The sequence below is a fragment of the Polistes dominula genome, unplaced genomic scaffold (genome assembly GCF_049000335.1).
Source record: "Polistes dominula isolate Pdom_NZ unplaced genomic scaffold, Pdom_raw_medaka contig_82, whole genome shotgun sequence".
NCBI lineage: Eukaryota > Metazoa > Arthropoda > Insecta > Hymenoptera > Vespidae > Polistes > Polistes dominula.
This window is the reverse complement of record NW_028301046.1, coordinates 5,640,971-5,667,045: the sequence shown is the minus strand read 5'-3', so window position 1 is coordinate 5,667,045 and position 26,075 is coordinate 5,640,971. Positions and strand designations below refer to the sequence as shown.

Below are 26,075 nucleotides of genomic sequence, written 5' to 3'. Positions count from 1 at the left end.
TGACACAATCGAATAGTATAAGTCTGACTTGTAATACAGTAACAACATAAACAAACGATAATAATTTCCCTTTTTCATCCGACAATTAAAAGAGGTTTCAAATCATTGCACTTGAATCACCTGTTCTTTTAGTTTTACCATCGGAGAGTCAACAGGACACCTACACTCCAAACTGCGTTTCCATGTATTCCGGTCACGGAACGTCATCGACAACTTTACCTCTGATACCTGGAAAGCCCAGTGACCCTGATATCTTCGCAGGTGGTGGAACAGGAAGCGCAAGTCCAGGATATCATTACGGTTCCTGGACACCTGGACCAGCTACACCGGTACCGGTTGCCTCGCATAACTACAATCCTAATTATCAAGGCTATTACAATAACCCAAGTCAAAATTACATAAGTCCGGCTCCAATGGTTCTTTATCCGCAGCTTTACAGTACGGTTAATCAGAATCAAATTCATTTGCATCTTCACGGTGATCTTAGCGATGAACAAGTCACCATTGCTGGTGGTAATTTGACCATCAGTAGTAATCGTCTTGAAATTGGAGTTCTTGGTGAAGAAAGCGAACAAAGGAACGACGTTTGGAGACCTTATTAATTAAAAAATCCTAGTTTAACAATAAAAAAACAAAAAGGATTAACGAGATATTTCATTGTAAGACCAATTTGTTTTGTACTATGTTCAAAATATCATAGTGAAAAATGTTCGGTGAAAATGTAAGAATATGAACAATGATTGATGAAAGAAAGTGTATTTAGGATATTTTCTATTACCGGCAATTCTTTCCACAATAATCAACGTATTGCGTTTGGGGGCAGGGGCGGGGACGGTCGTAAATTTGTTCTAAGGAAAGGCTGTTAATTAATACGATTGCTAAATACGTACGAAAATTTTCGTTGTTTCTTGTATAGTGCGAGACATGTCGCGAAAGAAAAAAAAAACACGAAATAAAAAAATACCTATAGACTATCGTAAGTCAATCTTCAATCTGATGTTGATTGAAAGAAGACTGAATATTCACGATATCAGATTTCAAGTATTATCAAAACTAAACATGCAAACTCTTATTCGATATTATTCGAAAAAGAGACTGAGAAGGAATGAGTTCTCGTTAGAAGAATAAAAATACGAAAAAATAAAAAGGATAATAAATAAATAAAAAAGAAAAAAAAAGAAAAATGGTAAGGCTTCTGATAGTAATACGTATGAAGGTTGTCAGCGATGTCGCCGTTTCGTTCTACAATCGTAAAAAAAAAATATAAAAACGAAAGAACAATCAGTGTTATGATGTACTTATCGAAAGAAAAGGAGATGATGATTAGTCAGATAATGTAATACACACGTTGTAAATATACAAATATTTTCCATGAAGTAATAAACACGTACCTGGACAGTTTCTCCCTTACGTTTTCCCCTATTACTGGGTAAGTTCGATCATTTTTTGAACTCAAAAAACATATACGAATAAGATGAAGAAGAAGAGACAAATGTTTAGGATATTATTCAATATTACAAAACATAGTAAATAATAGAACAGAGAAAAGATAAAAGGAGTAAGGGGATGGGGGAAGAAAGAAAAATAAAAAATAAACGGTAGGATCGTTAAAAACGGAGCTGAAGGCAAGCAATCTCGAGTTAATCTTGAAGAAGAAAGCTACTACTTCTTCTTCTTCTTCTTCTTCTTCTTCTTCTTCTTCTGCTTCTCTTCACTTCTTTTCTACTGGCTGCCGCCATTTCTCCCCTCTTAACCACCCCCCTTCCACGTAACTGACTGAGTTCACACTTTGGAGTGATTTCTTCGTCTCTCCCACTTCTCTTCCGTGATGTTTACAGCCCCGTAGCGTGTCCTGCGAATAGGACGCGAGGAATAAAACCATGGAATAAGCCGAGGAGAGAGGCGGCCGTCGCTCATAAGCTTCTCTCTTTACGAGGATGACTCGACTCGTCTTCGACCGCAGACGACGAGAGTCGTCTCCCCGAGTTCTCTTCTCTGTCCGTTAAGAAACCGAACTGAAATACGTTTCGTCTACGCAGGAAATGGTCGACATCTTCGCACTCTACCGACCATAAATAGTGGGACAAATTTTTTTTTCACCTTCTTAATATCTTTTTTTTTCTTACTAATAATTCTAATACCTAGGATAGATTTATTTTTTACTTTTTCCTCTTTCTTTTTCTCTTTTTTTTTTTTTTTGTAATTGTCTCTTCAACTCTTCGTCTAGTATTTCATTTTATTTCAAATAGAAAGAGTTCAAACGTTTTTCCACTTGTAGGATATATTGACTTTTAAAAGGATTCGAATTTATTCATTGTATTTATTTACGTGTAATTTTATAGATTTTTAGGAATATAAATATGATACTTATTATTATGATAAAGCTTATATTATGAATATTGTATATTTAGTTATGTTTCACGATTAATTATATATTTTATTGGATATGAAACATTTGAAAACACGATCCTGGTAATTTGTTGCAGTAAAAGAGAAAGCCTGCTAGAATCGGGACAAAAATTAACAATATTTCTAATTTATTCTCTATCGTTTCAATATGACGTGACGTGACGTAACATCATAAATATTCGTATTAATTTATAAAACCATTTGATAGAGCATCGTTACTTTAAAATGATTGAATTATTTAAAAATATTGACAGAAATAAAATTCCATCTTTGGAGAGTATCGATAATCGATAATCAATAAAAATCATTATAAAAAAAAATAAAAAAACACTAAAATGGGATCATTTGGACGTCAATTAATTTTTCTCACCATTTTATTTTTTATTTCTTCTTCTTGTTGTGTACATGTCACGGTTGTTACTTGCTTCTTGCAATTCAAACGTACTCTTTTACAATTTTTGATTATGATTTAATTTTATTTTAGAATACTATTGCACAACCACGGACAAAGTCGGATGCGTGTGTGTATGTGTTTGTTCATGTGTATGTGTGTTCGCGTTTTTGTGTATTTTCTTACATAAATGATTAGTCAATTTTCTTCGCTCGTACCGTTAATTGTTTTTTCTTTTTTTATCTTTTTTTTTGTTTCTCCATGCATATTTATATATACACACACATACATACACAAATATATTTATATTAATAATTTATATATAAATATACATATGTATGTATAATAGATTGTTTAGATACATTGAAAAAACGGGAGGATAATACATAGGCACGTTTTATTATCAATTATCATCATATTATCGAAACTTTAGCTCCATTCTTTCGTTTAAAACGATCTAACGATCAACAACATTTATAACATGTACCGTACATTTTCACATTTATAGTGAATAGTTTCTTCTGCTTTTTTTTATTTCTATTCTTTTTATTTATCTTTCTTCTTTTAAATACGAATAGCAAATCGTCGTTTGGTAATCGTCCGTATTTCTTCTTCCCAAAACCCCACTTCCCAAACTCTTTAATTTACAAGTAAAACGCGTGTGATATTGATAAAAGTATATAGTATATGTAGAAAAATAATAAATAATTCTTTATTTCCAAACGTACGAGTTTTATTTTAAACGTAATAATTCCTTTAAAAAAACGGACCAAACATTACCAAACGTCGATACTTTTTTCTTTTTTTTTTTTTTAGTCTCATCTCATCTCATTTACCGCCCATTTTTAGCGTTTTATAACTATTTACAATAAAACATTATAACGTTAGATTTAAATTAATTAATTAATTAAATTATGAATAGTTACGACACAATTAGGAGCATCTGCGAAATATATTTTTCTAGGAAGAAATCATATATTACGAGATTGTTAACATTAAAAGGCTCTCTGTTAAATACTTTTTTTTTTTAAATTTATTTTCTTATATATTCTCTTTTTTTTATTATTTTATTATCGTCTCCTCGCACTATCAATAACTCTTCGAATAATTTTTCTTTCTAGGATTTCTAATCTGGACTTGCTCCAAACAGGCCGTTCCTACTCTATCTAAAATATTCTCCTTTATCTCTTCTTCTTTTTTTGTTTCTTTTTCAACAAAAAACATTTGTGAAGGTACACGAACGTTTTTAAAGAAGATATTCTCTCTAATTTTTCTAAAAAGAAAAAAGATAAAAAACAAATAAATAATTAAATAAATTAAGAAGAGGAAAAGACTAGATAATGAGAAGCAAGAAAAATTCATTCTAAATAATTAGCATACCTTGTTTTCTTCTTAAAAAAAAAAAAGGAAACAACAAGAAAAACTCTATTTAAATAAAACAATATCAATAATATTATATTTTATATTAAGATATGAAAAAAGAAAAAAATATTCGCGTGGAATAAACGTAAGGCAGATTTTACAGAAGAAAAAAAATAAATCATAAATGGGAATATATATATATATATATAATATTTTTGTAATCATTTTATAAAGACACGTATGTTTTCTGTCAAAAAGATTTGCCTCACGAGTGAAATTCGTCGCACATATGTTTATCTTATGCGAGTTTAATGCAAAAAGTTCAACATACGCACGTAAGTATAGTTACAACAACAGCATAGATGGCTGCGACTGGACCGCAAACTACAGTTAAGCGCAAGGAGCATAAAAGGAGAATCGAGAAGATGTGCGTGCGAAATAAATCGTAAATAAAATTTTCTTTCTCATTCTCTCTTTCCCTCTCTCTCTCTCTCTTTTTTTCTCTTTCTCTTTCTCTCTTTTTCTTATGTTAGTTTACGTTGACTGGTGTATAAACGTATGACGAAATAGAGATAGGGCTTACTTAGATTCATGCCTGGAAACAGGACACCGTCTTTCTATGACCGAGAAAAGCAACGAGAAACTACCATCGCTCGTTTATTATTCCTCGTTGCCGATCAGAAATCAACGGACATCACTATTATTATCGTCCCGGATAAAGCAATTCGATAATTGTTTCTAAGTATTACGAGTTATTCGTTTATATCTCTAACTAATACACATAATAATAAATTAATTTCTTTACCCTTGATTTTACTCTCTTTTCTTATACTTCGATTATTTAAAAAAAAAAAACAACATAAGATTTTCTAAGAAAACAAATAAGAAGAGAAAGAAGAAGAAGACACGAATGAACTGTTTACTTTCTACATAATATTCAAAGCAAAATGTCAATGCAATAAGAAATTTATAAAGAGAAACGAATCGTCTAATAATCCTTTCGTTCTCGCACACATTTGTATTTCTAATATTAAATGTATTATCTCTACCTCTCTTCCTCTTCTCTCTTTCTCTTGTTTTCTATTTATCTTTCTCTCTCTCTCTCTCTCTCTCTCTCTTTCTCTTTCTCTTTCTCTCTCTCCCTTTCTCTCCCTCTCTTTTGTTCTCCCTCTTCCTTGATTTTATTTGGGGGAGAAAAAGACCAAAAAATGAAAAATGAATTAGCTCATCCAGAGAATGTTTCTTGGTTGAAAATTCTTAATGGACCATAGAAAAAAACATTTGCTCCCAGATGAGCTGTAGCTGTTCCTAGTTGTTGGTCAATCCGTAAAAGACAGCAATTCGGTGAAACAGAGATGATAGTCGTTGTTTCAAGATCTGATCGATAGCATGTCTGGTAAGAATCCTGACGCCACGCACCAAAACCGGAAGTAACGGCGCCAACCGTTCATCCTGGGAACATTTTGTTATCGTATCTTTTCCTAATTTATCAATACTAGAAAAAATATTTGTCGGAGTCTGTTGGCTAGAAATAGAAAAGATAAAAGGAAAAAAAAAGAAAAAAAAAAGAAGAAAGAAAAACAAAATGTATTTCACTTACCGGCAAAGCTAAAATCCATTCGAGAACTGAACTCAAAGTCTCGGCCCATGCTTTCCTATGAGCCTCGCTGTCCTTACTAACGTTCCTTTTTTTTCTATATTCAATCTCGTGACTGAAAAATTGTTTATCATTATTAATAAAAGTATCGGTATCGTCTTCCTCGTCCCTTAAAAATGGATTAGTTCTAAATCCGCGTTTACTACGTTCGTAATCGCGCAAAAGATCGTCAATGTTGTTAACGTTTTTATAAGAACGATCAATCGATAAGTCATCATCGTCTTCATCGTCATCGTCATCATCATCGTCTTCATCGCCAACGACGTTATTGTCATCATCGTCATCTTCGTCATCTTTCGAATAGCGCGAAATTGATTTCTCAAGAATGATCTTGGGAGATTCAAGAACTGAAGTATCTCGTGTTCTTCGTAATTCCATTACCGATTTAGAACGTAAATTTGTTGGATCGAAACTAACCGAATCGTTGAAATTTTCTAAATCGGCGGTCATGATGAATTTTAAGGAAGTTCTTTTCGATAGTAAACATGCCTCGCTTTTACGTCGTTGAATGGTTATTGGTTGTTTCTCGTAATCTAGTGCATCGTTCAAGGTTGCATTACTGCTAGGTAATATAACTTCTGGTATCGAGATACCCGAAGTGTCAGGTGATGAAGTAGTTCTCCAAAGAGGATACAATTGATTCTGGCTGTTCATCATTTCTGGAGGTGCCGGTGTCATAGCTACGAGTTTGGCATCGACGTAACCTTCGCTTGAAGTACCTCCTGATCGATCGAAATAAACTATTCTCTCAGTGACAGAACCTAATCTAGAAGCTGGCCTAGAATCATCCGTTTCAGGCTCCGAATGAGGACCGGAATCTGTCGAATATTCAGCTGCTAAATCGGATAATCTGAAAGGTCTAAGATCATTTTCACATTCCTGTCCAAGTTCCTCCAAACCACTCTCATCGTCCAAACTAGGATTATAAATTTCAGGATCCTCGAGATCCTCCGGATCTTCGTTTTCATCAGCATCGTCGACTTGATCCTCATCCCTGTCTACTAAAGGATTATGCATACGCGATTCGGTAGGTGCCGGTGTGCTCGTAATGATTCTGTCATGAATCGGTTCCTTCCTCGTGATTTCAGGATAATCGTCAGGTTGAGCAACCAATAGAAAAATTTTTCTTTCGGCGAAACTATCAGCTTTCGTGTATTTTCCATCGTAATTGCGAACCACTTCGACGTACATGTCGCAAAGTTCTTCGAAAATCGATTGTATCTGTCTAAGATATTTCTTTATCTTCTGATACTTCGAGTTAGATTCGTTCTCATTTTTATTATTACCATTGGATAGAAAATTTTTAACGTAATCTAAATCCACCGAAGTTTCCTCAGCCTCGCGAAGAAATAATTCGAACAAAGCGATTAATTTGATGCTCCAAGCGGCTCCAGCTTGTCGATAAAGATTTGCCGGTTGTTCGAGATCAGCTACTTTCTGTACTAAGAACTTTAAACCAGGTCGACAATCGAATTTCAAAGCTGCGGCGTATGAGAGGTCCAATGCCGATAGAAAAATTTCGATGTGTCGTGAATTCATGTAAGAATATTGGACAGTTTTCGTTGATTTGTAGGACACCGAAGCAGTTCCGTGTGAGGTCACGTGAGATAAGCTGAGAAACGTTCGAATAAACCAAAAACAAACAAACGAAAAAAAGACAGAAATTTAATCGATACACGAAAGAAAAGGAACATTCAGTTCATTTGGGAAAATCACATTAACGTACCTCGAGATCGAGGGATCACCCTGAAGAAGAACGCAGGCGACACAATTGAGTAGCATTTTATGGACCAAAAGACCAACCACCAATGCTCGTAGTTGAATCCTGACGATGAACAGATCTGGATTAAGTGTGGCACCCACAGCTGGTGGATACACGAGGAAGACGTAAGATCTCTCATCAGATGACCTTGAATAATCTTCAGCACGCTGTTCCTCCAGGAGGAACACCTGAAGACACAAACGTGGAGTTTTCAATTGAAAACCAAGAGACTGAGCCGAAACGTTCGTTTGTACGCGTTAAGCACAATTTTTACGACGATTTTCTAAAAATATATTTTTATTTTCTAAAGAATATTTTTTAATGAATCAATTTAAAAAGACGGGAAGATCAACATCGTGCTTAACGAGAACAATCGTTTCTCTCTCTCTCTCTCTCTCTCTCTCTCTTTGTCTCTTTCTCTCTTTCTCTTTCTCTCTCTCTCTCTCACTCTCTTTTTTAAAACGAACACAACTAATGATGATATCAAAGATTCCGCAAACGTCCTAGAAACGCTCAGCCCAACGAATATGTGTGCATTCTACGAAAGCAGCAGCTTCTAAAAAAAGGGGTGTGTGTATATATTTGTGAGTATATATATGTATAAATATAACAATATATATCTACATATATAGAGAAATATAAATATGACATGTGAAAATCTAGCCATGGACTCAAGCCATGGATTTTAATGGTGATTCGTAAGATCGTGAGAAAAAATTAATGCCAAATGAGTTTAAAAAAAAAATAGCGACGGGGTCCTTTGAATTCAATATTTAATTCCTCTCGAGGACTAAACGTCGCAGCAACAACGTCAATCCTTTGCGAATGAATACATTTTTTTTTTTTTTTTTTTTTTAAACAAACGTCATCGCACGATCTTTATTTTAGTTTTGATTATTTTCATGATTATTCCTATTATATGTATATCGTGAGATCTCGATGGATAAAGGACCTCGTCGAAGAGATTTGTAGCCTTGACAATGTGCCTTCTACCAGCAAGTGCAAACGTCTAAAACGTAATGATTCAGAATTTCCGCTCGTCGAGAAGCGTCGATAGGCTCGTTCCAAATCCTCCACTTGATTTATTTTTTATTTATTTATTTTTTTTTTTAATATTTCAATTGCTTTTTTTTTAATTTTTATAAGTCACATTAATGGCACACAGTCAGAAATTCGTTTTTTTTCTGTTTTTCGATTAATTTTTTGGTTTTCTCTTTTTATCTCCCACTCTTTCTTTCTCTCTCTCTCTCTCTCTCTCTCTCTCCCTCTCTATCCATCTTTCTCTCTCATTCTCATGCTCTCTTTCTCTTTCTCTCTCCCTCTCTATCTCGCTTTCTCTCTCACTCTCATGCTCTATCTCTCACTCTCTGTCTCTCTCTCACACATTCTCTCTTGATCATCTCTCTTTCGATCCACGTGGGAGAAGGGTGCAATTGAAGAATCAACGAATCTGATAAAGAAAGCTATATATATTTGAACACATTTTATCTTTTTTTTTTCAGCAGTACAAAAACACTGAGCGCACAAAAAATAAATGCAACCCTTAAATGTTTACTCTTCTTTTTTTTTTTTTTTAACCTTTTCTATCATTATCAGCTAATTCGCATATAAAATATACGAATATAAATATTAATATAAATATGAATATAAATATAAATATATATGTTTTGTATATATGTTTGTGTGTGTATATGTGTTTATGTGTATTTATAATAAATTAAATCTTTATAAAAAGGAACAGAACGTCTCTCAAAGACATCGCGATAAAAATTTTCACGATATAACCCTTTCGTTATGGCATGCTTTTAATGTGAATATCATTCCATATAAAATCGCTTGTACATAAATCCCATGATACGACCCAAATATGAATTGCTAATAACGAAAGGGTTTAAAAACAGAGTTATCTTTTGATTTATTTCTTTTTTTTCTCCTTGATTTCGAAGTACGATTTTGGTCTCGATTTAATCGTACGAAAACATGTATTTATATGTATATATATTTATATGTATATGTAATAATATATATTCATAGGCACGTTACGCATAGGATTTTGTTAGGCATTTAAAAAAGACGTCTTCTCGCATACATTCAAGGGTTAACATCGTACAAAACATATACAATATACGAGACGATCGTCCTAATAATCGTTTAAAGCTAATCATTGAATTACACACTGACACATCGATAACGATGACGATGAAGATGACAATGATGATGATAATCGTAATGACTATGATGCAAGGTCCGCATGCATCAAAGCTAAGGTAACAATGATATTACGATAGTATTTAAAAAATTTCATTGAGAGAGTATTGTCATTTTTGTTTAGTTTGTTCATATATATTTATATATATATATGAAAAATTCGATCGAAAATATATGTGTGTAAAAATCTCTTTCTTAAGATAACGAGAGGTAGGAAGAGAGGTAGTGTACGGGAGATATAAAAGGAGGAAGAATGAAGAAGAATAATGATGACGATGATGATAAAGATGATCGTGGTAGTGGTAGTGATAGTGTGGTGAAGATGGTGACGGTAGTGGTGGTGTGGAATATTCTTGTAAAAAAGATGAGGATTGAAACCCTGCCTCTCGACGGCGACGTGCTGAAAGCTGACCTTGACGACGCCGTGGAATCTCTAAGACGAGCGGCTTCGCGAATTACAAGGATGCCATTTTGCTCGATGTAGATTTGTTTACTCGTTCGTGTATCGTTATGGTTGTATATTTTATATTTTTTTTTATTTTTGTAATTTTTTTTTTAATTCGAATTATTTTTCTCGATTGCTTTTCGTTAATTATTGGTTTGATTAAAATCCATGACGTGAGTTTACCGTAAACGGCTAGAGCCAATGGGGAGCCGTGTTCGACGTAGTGTTAGTGTAATCGGGGGGTGTCGTGTGCTGCCTACAACCGACGGGGTAGGAAGTAGTGTGCTGGTCGATCAGTGTCGTCTCAATGGTCATCGAATCCTGGAAAGGTGTCGTCTGCAGTGACGACGCGTTCTGCCTCTTGATGGCAGTCAATACCTCACGCAGCTGGCTCACCTGGGAGCAAGTCAGGTCAGGAGGGCACCAGGTCTCTTTTCTTTCATTTTATTTAATTTTTTTATTTTTATTTAATTTTTATTTTTTTATTTTCTTAATCTCTTTTTTGTCTCTTTCTTTCATACTCTATCTCTCTCACCCTTTCCACTCTTTCTTTCTTTCTTTCTCTCTCTCTCTTTCTCTCTCTCACACACACAATGATTCTCTTCAATTATTTTATACGTTTCTTCTTGAATACGCGTGTTTTAAGATTGAAAAAAAGTTAAATAAGAAGAGACATCAAAAAAAGAGGTAAAAAAAAAGAAAAAATAAGATATAAAGTATAATAAAGTACAGCAAGAAGTGAGAATGAACAGAGAGATAGAGGTTATAATAATACGCGTTAGAAGAATAAATGTTTAGAAGGATAGGTATATACAGAAGAAACGTTCAAAGTGGTCAACATCTTATGATAGAAATAAAAAAAAAACACACCGAATATATATATATATATATATATATATATATATATATATATATATATATATATATATGTATATAAATATACCGGGTGTCCAGTAACTGTACTAAACGAGCAGAGGGTGATTCTACGTGCCAAACTAATACGAAAAGTTTAGAATCAAATTTGTTTTTAAGAAAAATAAATTTGAAAATTTGTTAAATACGCGTACACTCAATTCAATTTCAGTTCGACGGATTTCTCTATCCTATTCTAGGATATTTCGAAGAATATTTGTTTCTTAATATGTTTGTTGCACATTATCAATCTGACGATATATATTTTGCATTTGTTCTATACTTATGCTTATCGAACATGATTTTAATTTTCAAGATTCAGTTCGGTCAATTTTTGAACTTAAATTTTTCTCAAAAGGAAAACTTCGTACGAACAAATTTGATTCGACATTTTCGATGTTAGTTTATCATATAAAAGCATCCCCTCCTTGTTAGCTTGATATCACAAATTACAAGACACCCTATACAGAATAATTCTCGCTGAAGCGAACACATCGATAAGCACACATCGAACGTTCACCGGACAACATAATTGGGAGAGATCATCGGTCTCCGATGAAACCCCGATGGAAATCATCGCACGATCACTTACCTGTGCAGCTAGTTGCCGTAATCTTTCGGTTTCCTCGGGCGTTGCATCCCGACGGGCAGCGACCTTCACCTGTGCGATGTCACCGTAGAAAGATTCTGATCTTGGTGAGAAAGCCATGGTCAACAGGCGTAACTCTTGAAGTGAATTTGAACAGGCACGATAGCAAGCTACACCGCAGACCTCCCATTGTTCCGATGTGAGTATCGGACCACTGCTCACCAAAACGTGTCTAAGAACAATCGAAAAAATTTGTATTGTTAATTTTCAAAAGATCATGATATCTCTTATTAACATTTTCGGTTAATATTTAATTATTTCTATTAATCATTTTCGGTATTTGTGATTAAGTAGCATTAGCAAATATTTATCCTAATTAATAAAATCTTAATATAAAAAAATAATGTACAAACATAACTTAATCAAAATAATATAATGTCTTTCCTTAAATTATTAAAATTCACAAGAATTTATTTAGAATTGGCTATAACAACGGTATTTGGAATATTCTTAAAGTAAGAAAAATTAATTGGGCCATACTTTTCTCATTTTAATACAAATGTTAAGGATAGTTTAATCTATATATCTAATATAAGTATAGTAAAAATAGGTCTAGACTTTTGTGTCGATTAAAATGTAAGCCATCTACCGCAATCTATCGAGTTGTCGAAAAAGGAGACAAGGTAGGAGGAGTTTGCTCTAGGATTTCAGAGACCGAGATCCCGTTCGTCATTCACTATCGGTCATAATTTATCTCTCTCTCTCTCTCTCTCTTCCCCTTTCTTACCCCCCCCCCTTCTCTCTCTCACACTCTCTCTATCTTTCTGCTTCTCCCAACGAACCTGTCCGTTTTTAAACATTCGCGCTGTACATCGATACCTAGCGATCGAGCCCTAACATGGATTGGATTACCACGTGGATGTGTGACGTGCATTAAGACGGAGAAAATGCACCGTTCCTCCCTGTTCTATTTGTCTTTCCCTCTCCCACATATATGCAATATATATATATATATATATATATATATATATATACTCGCGTGTGTGTGTATAAAAGAAGGTAAAGATATGGAGAAGCTAAGGATTGAAACGATCATGGCTCAGAGATCGACTGAGCGAGAAAAGGATAGATAGAGAATCGAAAGAAAGAAAGAAGGAGTGTGTGCCGTTGGCACGACGCCCTGGGGGTGTCGAATGTCAGTGGCTACCTTATCCCACTGGACAGCCTGTCAAGCTTCGTTATCATCTTACACGCACGCTCCGTCCGTAACGACGATGATATATATATATATATATATATATATATGTACAACCGAGGCAACACAAACGTACATTCCGCCGAACCTCTCAGATCCTCACAGGATCGTGTGAAACGTGTAAAAGATCGTTACCAATCTAAGAAATACTGATCAAAGATATCTCAATATTCTACTCCTTATCTTAAATGTTCTTTGATAAATAATGTAAGATCTAAGATAGATCGATAGATCAATATCAATCGAGATCGTTTGAACGTTAATAAGAATTAACCTATAGGATAGTTAACAGGCGTCGCTAACACGTCACCCGTTACGAAGACAATTTTTTACACGAAGTTAAAACACGTTCTATGCGTACGCCGACGTACGCTGATGTACATATACATCGATCTTTTTTTCCATGCAGGATCTAGTTCCATAATTCGATTATCAAGTAACTGAATTATGATGAAACGGTAGATGACTCCGATCAGCTGTTAACGAACGGCCATATTTGGCGAGATATCGAACGGGGTCCTTGCCTACTTCCTCGCATTCCAGATTATGTCTTATTATAAAAGATCCGATCTTATGTTCTTATTTCTCGTTACTTTGTTCTTTTTTCTATTTCTTTTTTCTTTTTTGTTTCTTTCCTTTTTTCTTAGTGCATTTTTTTTTGTCGTCTTCTGTGATATTAAAGATCGAAATGATGCTTCTCTATCTCGGCGCATAAATAGTTAGTGCGCAACGAAGCGCGTAAATATTAATGAAGGTCGCGAATCGCAATAACACTAAACGAGCGAATGCAAATTACTTCTGCTACGCCGGCTTTTATATATTCTGCATCAGTGGCGTCCCCGTTTGTACGTCTTTTAAAACCCACGAACAGCTCACCTGATGCAAGCGCAACCGAGACGGGCTATACTCTCTGTGGGTTGAACGACGCATTCCCCCATTACCAGTAAAAGCTGTTTCAACATCAACGTAGTAGCTGGCAAATAGGTGTCGTTTCTAACGACTTCAGGACCTGGAATGAGCAAAGTCAAATTAAAATCTATTTCGAAATAATAACGAAATATCATATTTTAACTGCGATAACGCTTGATAAACAAAATGTACCTTGCAGGTGTGTCAAGTAGTCTACTACGAGATCGGTGGTAAGACCACAACATTGTTTGAAATTCGGCGCGAAGTTATCCCAACCCCTGAAGATCTTCGAAGTTTTTCTCAACCAATTTTGTACCATTGGTAAAAGTAAATGATTCACGCAATAGAGTCCAAAACCTGGTCCAGGTACGTTGAGAATATCGCGTAACAGATGGAACAATGTTTCCAAAGTATGCGGTTGATAACGTCTAGGACATATCATCGTGGCACTGGCTAAACCCTCGATGAGAATATACCATACTCGCAGAATACCACTCGGCTTGTCCATACTTTGTAGAGTCATAGTACTATAAGATTCATTTCCGGGTGGTGTTGAAAGTATCTCGTAAGACTTTTCGGATATAATTCCTTGCATCATCGAGTCGGAGTCTATGTCAAACCTGGGCATCTCCATGTTAGGAATCGTTGAATCCACGTATTGAGGAATCGTCGAAACTTGAATTCTCTGAGCTGAATGGAAAATCGGGCAAGCTGGCATACGATACATCGATGCTAATATGTCGCTGCAACTCAACAGATACTTCAAACTTTCTACGCAGAGTCTCATGCGTCTAGATTCCATAACGTCGATTTGATCCTGTTCATCCTGATGAAACTCGTTATCTCCACTACCTCTGACGTGTCTAAGAAGACAAAGAATACAATCCAATGCTGCGTTCGCAAATACCAATGTATTGTCGGTCGATAGAAATACTCTGAAGACTTCTAAAAGTGGTGCGGATTCCACGGATTCCGAATTACCGACAGATGCAACTCGTAATGCACCGAATAATGGTCGCCATCCTGAACGAATCTCCGTTCTATTCGTCTCCACGAATTCGCAAATACAACTAACGATCTAATTGGAAAAATCGATTAATTTAATAAATAAATATGCCGATAATTATGAAAATATTATGAGTAATAAACCGTATTTTACAATGTATTTTGTATTATAAATCATAGAATAAATTTATTATGATTAACGATACATTAATATCAATAATATTCGATAATTTTAACCAAATTTACCTGATCTTGAACATCACCGTCGCAAAGTTCTAAACAGAGTAAATTTTCAAAGGGCTTAAAGAGGGCCTCGTTGAAATGAAAATGTGGTAATTCTATTTGTTCGTTTAACAAAGCAGCCATCGAATCGTGAATACATTGTACTGCCTTTTTTGAGATACTTCGATCTTTGTGACAGGCAGCTTCCATAAAATGAGGACCCAAAATACTCCAAACCTATATAATTAATATTTTATGATTAATATTCACACATTAACATGAATTTTGTTAAAAATTAATTAACATAAACTTACCCTCATTATATGAATCAATGGTCTTCCACTTTTTACACACTTCAACATAACTTCACCTAATCTTGTCAATAACAATACGTTTAATTCGTTTTCTCTTGGTTTACTTCTCCTCCACCAGAACCTTTTATTGTCTTTTAAACCGTCCGTTGTTTTAAACAATTGTGCTTTGCTCGCTCTGCATAATGCTGTTAAGAATAAACAAAGAGCTTTAAGATTTAATTTTAAGGCTGCATCTTCGAACAATCTGTCAACTCGTTGAGAGAGAACACAAATGATCTTAGCTGCGTAATCCACGGGTAAGATGCCATTGAATTGGTTATCTGCATTAGATTCTTGAATAATTTCTGGTATTGTATCGGAGCTTGGATTTTGTGCATAGGGACTCGATAGAAAACTATATACATCAACGCTGCAACAAAAAAAAGAAAAAGAAACAACAATAATTAATTTATTTATTCAACATTATTATTGGATTAAATGTTACGGGACAAATCATACCAAGTTTCTTCTTCGTCAACTATATTAAAATTCAGTCGAAGTCTGTCTTGACTACCTTTGATATCACCGTTAGCAGATTCTTTCTTTTCTTTCTTTTGATGTGTCTTGGGAAGAGATGGATTTTGATTTCGACCAAAAAAATCGTGTTCTAATTTGCTCACGTACAAACAGCACCTAACATGAACGTGATAATTCATTTTTTTTTACTTTCTTAATATTCGTAATTATTAGATATGTTTAATTTTAAATGAACTCACGTAAAAACATGGGGCCAACAATCACTACCGTGACTACCAAGCTCCAATCCTCTACCTAAAAGTACGTCCATGCTCAAAGCGTGGGAAGTATGAAGATTCGTTGCTCTGTTTTGTAATTTCAATCGAAGAACATCTTTCGTTCGAGTTATCTTTGATATGGATTGTTCTGTACATGCAGCTTTCGCTAATAGAGCAAAAATAGATCCGCATCGATTCTGCAATCCTAAATTGATTTATAAAGAATTCATTTATTATTTTTAATCATCAAAATATTAAAATAATAAATATTAATATTTGAACCCTTTCGTTACAGTATGCAAAAACACCATATGAAATTTACATCGGCGGCCCATAGATGGGTCGCTAGTAACAAAAGGATTAAATATTAAAATAGTAAATATTAAATATTCAAATATCAAAATAATAAATATTAAATACATATTAAAATATTAAACTAATAAATATTAAGTATATTAAAATATTAAAATAGTAAATAATAAATATTAAATATATTAAATATTTTAACGATACCGGGTAATAAAAAAATTTAGTTTCGAATTACCTAGAATATTACTCAAAGTTGCAGCCTTGTGAAGACCTTCCAAAGACAAAACAACGGTATCTCTTATCTCTCTTCTCCCACCATCTCTGTTCAAAATCCCTTTATTATTTTCTTCCTTTGGAGGATTGAGTCCAATCGATAAAACAGCCATCATACTTCCCCAGCAACAAGTTAGCACACGTCTTGAAAGCTTAGCACCGGCTTCAGCTTCAGGTGTCGGTTCACTTCGAGAAAGTTGAGCTTTTTCTAATCTTATGTAATCCGACAATAGTTGTCCACCTCTCTGACTACCAGGAATACCATCGACATCTGTAGAAAAGTATTCATATGCTTTTGTTAATACGGAATTTATTTATTTATAAAGAAATTTATTTTTTTTTTGTAAATTACCAGTAAGAACGTTCACTAATGCACTGTTTTCAGTTGAGTTCGGATTGTATCCACATTTTTCAAGCAAATTACAAGCAAGTACTTGCTGATATAATTCTGAAAGCCAAGTGGCCGATAAATAAACTAATACACCAGAACCATGCACTTCTTCCACGAATTGTTCCTGAAAACACATTTTTTTATTTAATATTAATTTATTTTTAATTGTTCATCCTTCATAAGTATATTAAATACAAATTATGAATGGTACCTCGCTAATTGGCACTTGACGACTATCTTCGTTATAGTAATTCATTCTAATTAATTTAAGATTAAGTAGCAATGCCGCATAAGTTGCCAAATAAATTCCATCGGCGTTCATAATCGTAATAAGCGGGCATGAATCTGTATTATCTGTATTTTCTGTTCTTTCTTGTATTTTTTGTTGAACTGCAAATACTTCTTTAGTAATAGAAGAATTTATTTTAATATTATTTATTAGTTTAGATTATTATTGATTGATTATATTTAAAAAATTGTTTGTAATTATTTGTAATCGTAATAAGTACTTCTAAAGATAACTAACATTTATTTTATATTCTTCTTATCTATTTTTTTTATTTAAAAGTCATCTTTAAACATTCGGATTTAATGATGAATTATATATTTTATCAATAGTTATCGCTAACACCATCTTTCGGTAAAATATTTATCCAAAGTACATTTAAAAATGCACTTTAATACATATTGCATACCGCAGGGGTTTAAAAATTCCTCGACAGATAACGTTCGCGAGCAAAATTATCGACGGAGTAAAATATTATCTACATTCAGGCGCAATATTCAACATTTATAAAAATAATAATTATACGCGAGAATGATAAATTGTATGAATTCTCACCTTGACAATATTCCGAAGCAAAATTTTGCAATGCTTCGTCAACTTCGATATTACTCCTAAGTATAAGCACCATTGGTATTAAATCGCTTCGTAAAGTTTTAACAAATTTTCTTGCGTTATGTCTTTCAACGTCAACGTTACACTCATCGGCAACCTGTCGACCTACATGAAGACATTTAGGTAATTTTTCTAATCTAAGTCTCTCTCTTTCATTCTCGATAGCATAATCGTTATCATCGAGACTGTTATCCTCATGCACCTCGTCCGATTCGTTTTGAGGACCTTCTGTATCCGTCGAATCACCATCTTCCGATGGTCCATGACCTGATGAGTCTGAATCTGAACCAATACCTTTCTTCATTAACTCTAATTGTTCCCTGAAAATGAATTAATCGTATATAATACAAATGCTTATAATTAAATGATGAATTTAATTAATTTCTTATCGAAATATAAATTACCTATAAGTTTTTGGCAATCTTGCCATACTCTGGTAAGTCAAAGGTCCACGATAGTCGCAAGACTCCAAATCCTCGTACAAACTATTGATCGTGCAAGTGTAATTATGATTAATAGCTTTGCCCTCGGAAAGTTCTTGAAGTGCTGAAAGCATTGCAACTATGCAAGAAACACTGGCATGTAAAATAGATAATCCTCCTGTTGTTGATTCTTCGATCGAGTCCATTGCTCTGCAAGAAAATACATGAATTTTATTTATCATATTTCACACATAATGTGAATTATCGCATATCTATTATTATAACAATATTAAAAATATTAATATAATATATTATTTACAATCTCATTAACGCCATATCGCTTTGTATATGACTCGAACGATCTTCCTCAACGAGTAAAGGACCAGCGAAGTCTACCATACGACTAGGACTGTGCAACAATTCTTTCAATGCTTTCAAAGGTTCTAAACGTTGCTGAAGTGGAGGATATAATAACATTCTATGAAAAACTGACTCTAACACCGGTCTTAAAGGACCTACACAGCCAACCAGTCTCACAAGCTCAGTTCCAATGCTAAGAATAAAACAGAAATAAGTTAGATTATATAACCAAATTTGAAGTAAAATTGTTATCTTTATTTTTTTAGAAAGTTACCTGTATACAGTCTTTGCCTGATGACTGTCAAAACTTAATGACGTAGCGAGATATCCCGATCCTCTACCAACTTCATTTTCCTTACCCTCTCTCGATGTAAAAGTTTTATCTACTCTAGGTGTTCCTAGAAAAGCTATCAAAGCTGGACAAAATTTTTGCCAGAGAAAGGTAGTAAAGTGTGCGTTCGTGTGAATCTTTTGCGGAAGCGACGATATCAAAGTATGAAGACATTCCAAAAGAAACACTACCGTACTACTGTTTCTCGCGTTACTGTAACAAAATGTCCTAAATATTACAACGACAATTTTTTTTATGATATTGTATATAAACGCGTTTGAAGATTTATCAACAAACATTAATGGTATTCGTTTCTCTTACTTTTGAGCTTCGTCAAGTTTACTACAAATATATTGAAGAATCGGCAAGGCCTCGTTGAAACACGACACACCACGTTCTCGTACATTTTTATTTTTTTTCGCGTTCTCATCCATCTCCTGACATTCCTCGTCTGTAAAAATATTTTATTTTTTATTTTTCTTATTTTTTTCAAATAAAAAACAACTGTCCAAGATATGATAATTTGATAACTTGATTAACAAAATCAATTTATTAAACAAAACTAATTTAAAGTTTGATTGATGAAGAATCTGATTACTTTGGAGGAAAAAACTTTGACGTTCCGTACTCGTGTCTCACACGCGATCTTAAAATTTATCGATCAAACTTTTCTTTAGTTTCTTAGATAAAATCGATTAGGATATAAAATAAAAGTGTATCTATATATACCTAAAAACAAACAAAAGGATCTTAAGGTTTGGCTCGTTGCAGCCTGTGCCGCAGTACGAACAGCTTGATTTCCATTCTCAAAAGCTTCGCTGCAAGTTGTAAGTATTGCGATGATCAAACGGCCGTTCATCGTCCAATATGGGGAACATGCGACTTGAAGTAAAACCTGCATATAAAATGAAAATTATAATCATTCGTTTAAGCTACTTTTTTTCTTAGTTTTTTCTTGTTTTTTTACTTACTTTAAGCATATCCGTTTGAGTATCGTCCGACTGCGAAAGCATCGAACTCATTGCGTGTAACATTTGAGCTGGCAACCATAACGAATCATCCTCCGGTTCGTATGGAGATTGAAATATGTCGTCTCTCAACATTTTCTGCATTGCGCGACAAATCAAGAAAATGAATGTTTAGATATTTGAATTAATTTTGATAACATATCGAATTGTTATTCAATGTCTGCGTGAAACTAGATTTTACTGAAGTACAAATATGGCGGTTCTATTTGTGATATCATTTTATCGTAGATTTCCGGAACACAACTACCGCAAAGGAAAACATTCAATCATAACGTCAAACAAACCATTTACGAGTATAATATTATTGCAAATAAAATAAATATTATAAAATATATTAAATGTGTTGCACCGTATACTTGAAACTTATCTTTCGAATGTTGCATATACGTTATAAGTAAATAACGACAAAAAGAAAATGATCGTATATGTACGAGAGGTAAAAAGTATCTATATAAATGATTATTTTAATCGTAAAAAATCTCACATGTAATCCCGATAGGCCAAAAGCAACAAACTTGCTTCTTTTCGTTTCGAGTGCTAGCTGAAGCGCGTGTAAGCATTTTGCTCGTAATTCGTGCGGTGGATCCCGCAACAAACCTTGCTGTTTACCCAAGAAATCTGAAAAAGATGAAAAAAATAAAATGTCTAAATTATCAGGAATAAATTCGATAAATGATTTAGCTGTCGTGAAGTTTGTCGTTGTTTGAAATGATTTTAAAAGAAAAACGAAAAAGAAAATCCGTGTGTATACTTTGTTAACCAAAATCTAAACGAGTTGTATTCTTGTCGGAAGAATTACGACGTTTACGTGTCGAGAGAAAAAATATTATTAATATTAAAATTTTTTTTAAACTGAAACTCACCGTACGCTTCCTGCGCCGATTTCCGTAAATTTTGTAATTTTGCATTATTCGACTCCCTGATGATCTGCTGCAGGAGATCCTCCATGACACGGCGGGCTGCCACGCGACTGATCGATAGCGGGTGTGCCAATGCACGATACGTATATACGACTTAACAGGACCGTATCAAATACATCTTTTTTAAAGGGGTTTTAAAAAATATTCTTTTATTGATCAAATTATTTTATTACTTTTCTTTTTCTCGTTTTATTTCTATTTACGTTATATTCTTTTATAATTGTTCGTCAATTGTTGTACACGATGAGAAACGAAATTACGATTATTATAATAATATTTAATCATTTTTTATTATTGGTACACCTGCTACCAGTTATTTCTTATAGTGGAGGATTCAAATCTATGCAATTGAATGGAACTTAAACCGTTACTCATTTTCTCATATTTGAAACTCCCGCCACTTTGAAAGCAGAAATCGAATTCTATCAAAATTACGATACGTCTAACTCGATGTTAATATCGATTTCAAGTCAATATATTTATTATGTCCTCACTTTTGAAATTCCCGCAGTTTTAATTGCAAAAATCAAATTGAACCAATATTACATAACTTGTCAATTGATTTTTAATATAAATTGCAAGTAATTCAGTTCAAAAATAAAGAAATAGAACATATCAGGTAATAAAAATCAACAAGATATGCATAATAACTAAAAAAAAAACATGTTGTTTATCATATGCATGATCTAATCAATATATTTATACAAATAAGTAATCAATAATAGCTATCATATTATTGAACAAAATTCAGGAACATGAAATAGCAGGAAAGTAATTTAAATAAAGCGCGGGAAAATTATCTTTAAAGGCTAACACTCTAAAATGAAAATAATAAAATATCTTACTAATTTTTTGTTTAATTAAATGTTTATTTATAATACAATTAAATATAGTTTAAAATAAAATTCGAATGAAATGATAAATGAATGGAAAATATGAGAAAAAAAATTATTGAAGTATATATTCATAAATATAATTTATAAATAGATACTTGTAAAAGTTCGTTGACCGTATTACTAGCAAGCATTTGCTTAAGACATAAAAAAACAAAAAAAACAAAATAAAACAAAATCTAAGGAACGTCTATTTAGACGAACCTGTTTCGTAGGCGAGGTCATACAGCGAATCATGTCGTCTGTGCAAAAGATGGCGACGACGAATAACAGTAAGCCGAAAGGAAGGAGATTATCGAAAGAAAGTATAGATTTTTATCCTCTTGCTGTGCATCTGTTAAGTAAGAAATTTTCTATATCAAATGTCAATGAAAATATACTATAGATTGTGATATCTCATAAATGATTTATTATTTTATTATGACAACAGGTATCGGTTTCGGGTTTCTACACCGGTGGCATGTATCAACGCTTTTTGAAAATGATCGACACTTTTCTCATTTATCAGAAATCGAAAGAGAAATGTCTTTCAGGACTGAAATGGTTAGTTTAAAAAACACAAATATTATATACAATGTTCATAGAGAGAGATCACAGATTAGTATATATGTTTTTTTAAATGTTATTAATACTGTTGGTTTTTTTAGGGAATGTATTATTCATATTATAAAACCATCGTAGGAGCAGAAAGTTTTGCTGATGGTGTTTATAAACTTGCTAAGGATAACATATCAGAATATGGAAATGTGATAAATGCTTGCAGGAAATATAACCTCTTACCAGAGGTAAATGTTTTACCAACACAACGATTATATATATATATATCTTAGCTTTATTAATTTTGAGATTATTAGATAGATGATTTTATATATACAGATTACAGCCAGTTATTTCTATCACAGTGCCAAGAATCTAGGATTAATATCTCAAGAACAATGTTGGAAAGTAAGTTTACCAATGCATTTTTTGCTATTGTTATTTCTTTGGAAAGAATAACCATAAGGCAGTTCATTTTAGACAGAGAGAGGAGGTGGTTTACCACCGGTAACCAGCTGTGAAGGCTTAGGTGTACCTGTATATTTTTATCTTGAAATAGTTTGGATTACCACCATATATACAGCTGCTATACTTTTTAAATACTCTACGTATATGAGTGACTCTGTGTTCGGTGGTATTATTACTATGCTATTATTTTTCTACAATCACAATGAATGTACTCGTGTTCAATGGACTCCTCCATTAAGAGAAACTTTTGCATATCCAATGTTACTCTTCCAAATGTATTCGGTGACTAAGATCATTGAACGACACACTACACAGGATATACAAGGATATGTAAGTTGGAGAGAACTTACCGATGGATTATATGTGGTAAATATTCATACTTCTTTTTTGATAATCCAAGTTATTAATGACAATATATCTATGACAATAATCAAAGAGAAAAATAAATTCTCTGTTGGAATTTCTTTTTCTGCGTGGTAGCTAATGTGTTAATTTGTATTATTTAAGTACCTTATTTTACTGCGTTATATAATAATTATATTTAATTACAGAATATGCTTTTGGGAACTGTGATCAGTCTATGTAGTTGGCAATTTTCACAATTTATCTTAGCCACTCAAATACTAGCCATTCTTATTCTTAAATGGGTTGAAATTATACCTAAGAATCTATTCTTACCGTTAAGTAGAATATATACTATTTCTAGTATTTTATCAATGGCTGTGATAGATGGCACATTATTATTTAATTCTATATTCGCGTGTATTTTAATCGGTAGTAATATAGCAGAAGTTCTTGCCAGTAAATGTTCTCGTTTCTTGAATGGCAGAAAAGAAGTTATTCTTGAGATAATTATTGCTGTACTTTTCACAAAATGGTTAAAATCGTATATTCTCACCATCGAAGACGACGCACACATTTATAATATTTTAAGATCAAAACTAACAGACTATAAGGATTTTCATACCCTGCTCTACACATGTTCTCCAGAATTTGATTTCTTGCAATATAAAACTTATGAAGCAATCATCAAGACTTTACTTTTACCAATTGCAATACTCTCAGGAATATTAGCGCTTTATTATTGGTATAGAGAATATGAGAGCGAAGGATATCCTTATTGTATAGAAGCAGATGTATGTTACAATGGATTACAAACTGGAGCTTTCATTATTATGGCTGTATTCGTTATGAGATTAAAGCTTTTCATGACACCACATCTCTGTATAATAGCAGGATTGGTATGTAGTAAAAGATACTCGGAAAAACTTGGATTAAGAAGTAAAGCAATCAGAGGAGCTATAATAGTCTTACTCATAGCTGGTATGTCTTATCACGGTTTGGAAAGATTTCGAGAAGAACGAGGATTCGTTGGTAATTAATATTCATACGTTATTCATATATCAAACGAACATATTTCTCTCATTTCCTTATAATATCTAAACTAATCAATATTTTATATTCATAGGAGAATACAGTAATATCGAACAGGAAGAATTATTTGAATGGATAAAAGAAAATACTCCTAAGAACGCAGTATTTGCTGGTAAAATGGCATTAATGGCTAATTTGATGTTATCAACTGGAAGACCTATAGTAAATAATCCTTATTACGAAAGTGCAGAAATGCGGTTAGTTTATTATTAATACTGTTTGATATAGATGACACAAATTTATATGAATCATAATAAAGTTATTATCTTATTTATTTCAGAAATCGAACCATGGCAGTCTACGAAATTTTCAGTAGGAAAAATGCAACATCCGTATATCTTAAATTAAGAAATATGCATGTCGGTTACGTTGTATTAGAAGAGCCATTATGTCTCGGATACGCAAATGTGTAAGCTTTTTAAACTTGAACTTCTAATTAACATATTAATCCTTTGCACTCCCATAGTGAGTCTCACTAATTACTCTGTTCTTTATGTCAACTTATGGTACCTGAAACTCATTACAGTTAACACAAAGAACAAGATTTTAAATAAGACTCATCGTTGGAATGCTAAGAGTTAATTAAATGTCAACTGATAATTAATTTTTTTTTAGGCCAAACGGTTGTCAAATGGTCGATTTATGGGATGTGGTTGATAATGGAATGGCGAAAGCAAGTGGAAAACCACCCCTTTGTCCATTATTATTAGAAGGAAACGCTTATCCCTTCAAACGAGCTTTCATGAATAATCATTACGTAGTTTTACAATTAGTTTATTCACATTATTTAGAATATAATCCAAAGACTTCCACGCCGCTCCAGTATCAATTTTGAATACTGCGTTCGTGATGACTGAAAAAAAGTGACTAAATAATAGATACAAAGATTCTTCGTAATATAATAATATCTCCTATAGGCCTATTTTTCTTAAGAAAATGATGGGAAACAAGAAGTGGAGAAAAAAAAGAAATACACAAATACTATATATATATATATATATATATATATATATATATATATATCTATATCTATAGAAATATTATAGAAAAAGAATCAATATATATATATTTTGTTAACGCTAATTTGTGGGATAAAGAATGGAAGAATTTTCTTTTTGGAAGAGACTTTCTCTATCGTATTCGCATAAAACGTTCCTAACGAAATTTTAATTAAAATCGAGTTAGGAAACGAATCTATTCGATAATGAATAATTCGTTTGAAAATAATAAAAGATCCAGACAAACGAGTTGATCGTTAACGATTATGGCTTCCGACTGATCGTTCGAGACTGCTCAAAGCATTTTTATAATGAAAAGAAGAGAAAAATAAATTTACAAAAAAAAAAACTTAAATCAAGGTACCTAGATGATTTTTTAATTTGCCAATAAAAAAAAAATAATTGGATTTTAAGTGTTAGACCTTTTTTTTTAATTAGAGATTTTTAAAATGTAATTATAGGAACAAATTTATATTATAGATTCATTAAAGATTTTCTCTGTGTGCGTTTTGTGTAAATAATATAATGTAAATATTCTTTAAATTTCTTTTTTTTTATTCATTTATTTTTATACAGTTCACAAGAAGAGTTCAAAAATAT

At 33.0% G+C, this 26,075-nt stretch overlaps 3 protein-coding genes across 7 annotated transcripts in view; 2 read left to right on the top strand and 1 right to left on the bottom strand.

Moving 5' to 3' along the window:
- The window catches only part of LOC107074678 (uncharacterized), a 34,798-nt gene extending 31,624 nt beyond the window's left edge, over positions 1-3,174 (top strand). Inside the window, exon 6 of the mRNA XM_015336337.2 lies at positions 133-3,174. Within this exon, the coding sequence (XP_015191823.1) occupies positions 133-602 (470 nt within the window). The 3' untranslated portion in view covers positions 603-3,174. The remainder of the gene's footprint in view (positions 1-132) is intronic.
- Positions 2,766-21,211, bottom strand: LOC107074610 (brefeldin A-inhibited guanine nucleotide-exchange protein 3). Of its 4 annotated transcripts, none has more exons than XM_015336186.2 (22): positions 21,089-21,211; positions 20,710-20,843; positions 20,169-20,303; positions 19,927-20,092; positions 19,519-19,648; positions 19,141-19,425; positions 18,826-19,059; positions 18,489-18,716; positions 18,028-18,404; positions 17,398-17,588; positions 17,148-17,310; positions 16,758-17,066; positions 16,196-16,418; positions 15,939-16,112; positions 15,441-15,849; positions 15,151-15,363; positions 14,092-14,977; positions 13,867-13,999; positions 11,739-11,967; positions 7,546-7,769; positions 5,763-7,431; positions 2,766-5,614 (listed from the first exon to the last, which is right to left on the bottom strand). In XM_015336186.2, the coding sequence occupies exons 1-22, from the start codon at positions 21,171-21,173 to the stop codon at positions 5,471-5,473; spliced, it is 6,741 nt and encodes a 2,246-aa protein (XP_015191672.1). In that variant the 5' UTR covers positions 21,174-21,211; the 3' UTR covers positions 2,766-5,470. The 4 variants fall into 4 exon arrangements, with proteins under 4 accessions (XP_015191672.1, XP_015191673.1, XP_015191674.1 ...); XM_015336187.2 differs by having other exon boundaries at positions 17,398-17,585; XM_015336188.2 differs by having other exon boundaries at positions 17,398-17,576.
- A 1,011-nt stretch (positions 21,212-22,222) lies between these two features.
- Positions 22,223-26,018, top strand: LOC107074609 (protein C-mannosyl-transferase DPY19L1). 2 transcript variants are annotated; one of them, XM_015336183.2, is made up of 9 exons: positions 22,223-22,379; positions 22,469-22,581; positions 22,686-22,823; positions 22,915-22,983; positions 23,056-23,409; positions 23,595-24,417; positions 24,512-24,674; positions 24,758-24,886; positions 25,093-26,018. In XM_015336183.2, the coding sequence occupies exons 1-9, from the start codon at positions 22,274-22,276 to the stop codon at positions 25,310-25,312; spliced, it is 2,115 nt and encodes a 704-aa protein (XP_015191669.1). In that variant the 5' UTR covers positions 22,223-22,273; the 3' UTR covers positions 25,313-26,018. The 2 variants fall into 2 exon arrangements, with proteins under 2 accessions (XP_015191669.1, XP_015191670.1); XM_015336184.2 differs by lacking the exon at positions 22,223-22,379 and having other exon boundaries at positions 22,941-22,983.
- The last annotated feature ends 57 nt before the right edge of the window (positions 26,019-26,075 follow it).

Coding starts and splice junctions, on each gene's coding strand:
- LOC107074610 (XM_015336186.2), bottom strand. CDS start 21,173: ATGGAGGATCTCCTGCAGCAGATCATCAGGGAGTCGAATAATGCAAAA. Junction 20,844..21,088: donor ATCGGCGCAGGAAGCGTACG/GTGAGTTTCAGT, acceptor CATCTTTTTCAG/ATTTCTTGGGTAAACAGCAA. Junction 17,311..17,397: donor GTCAAGTGCCAATTAGCGAG/GTACCATTCATA, acceptor ATGTGTTTTCAG/GAACAATTCGTGGAAGAAGT.
- LOC107074609 (XM_015336183.2), top strand. CDS start 22,274: ATGTCGTCTGTGCAAAAGATGGCGACGACGAATAACAGTAAGCCGAAA. Junction 22,380..22,468: donor TCTTGCTGTGCATCTGTTAA/GTAAGAAATTTT, acceptor TTATGACAACAG/GTATCGGTTTCGGGTTTCTA. Junction 23,410..23,594: donor TTACCGATGGATTATATGTG/GTAAATATTCAT, acceptor ATTTAATTACAG/AATATGCTTTTGGGAACTGT.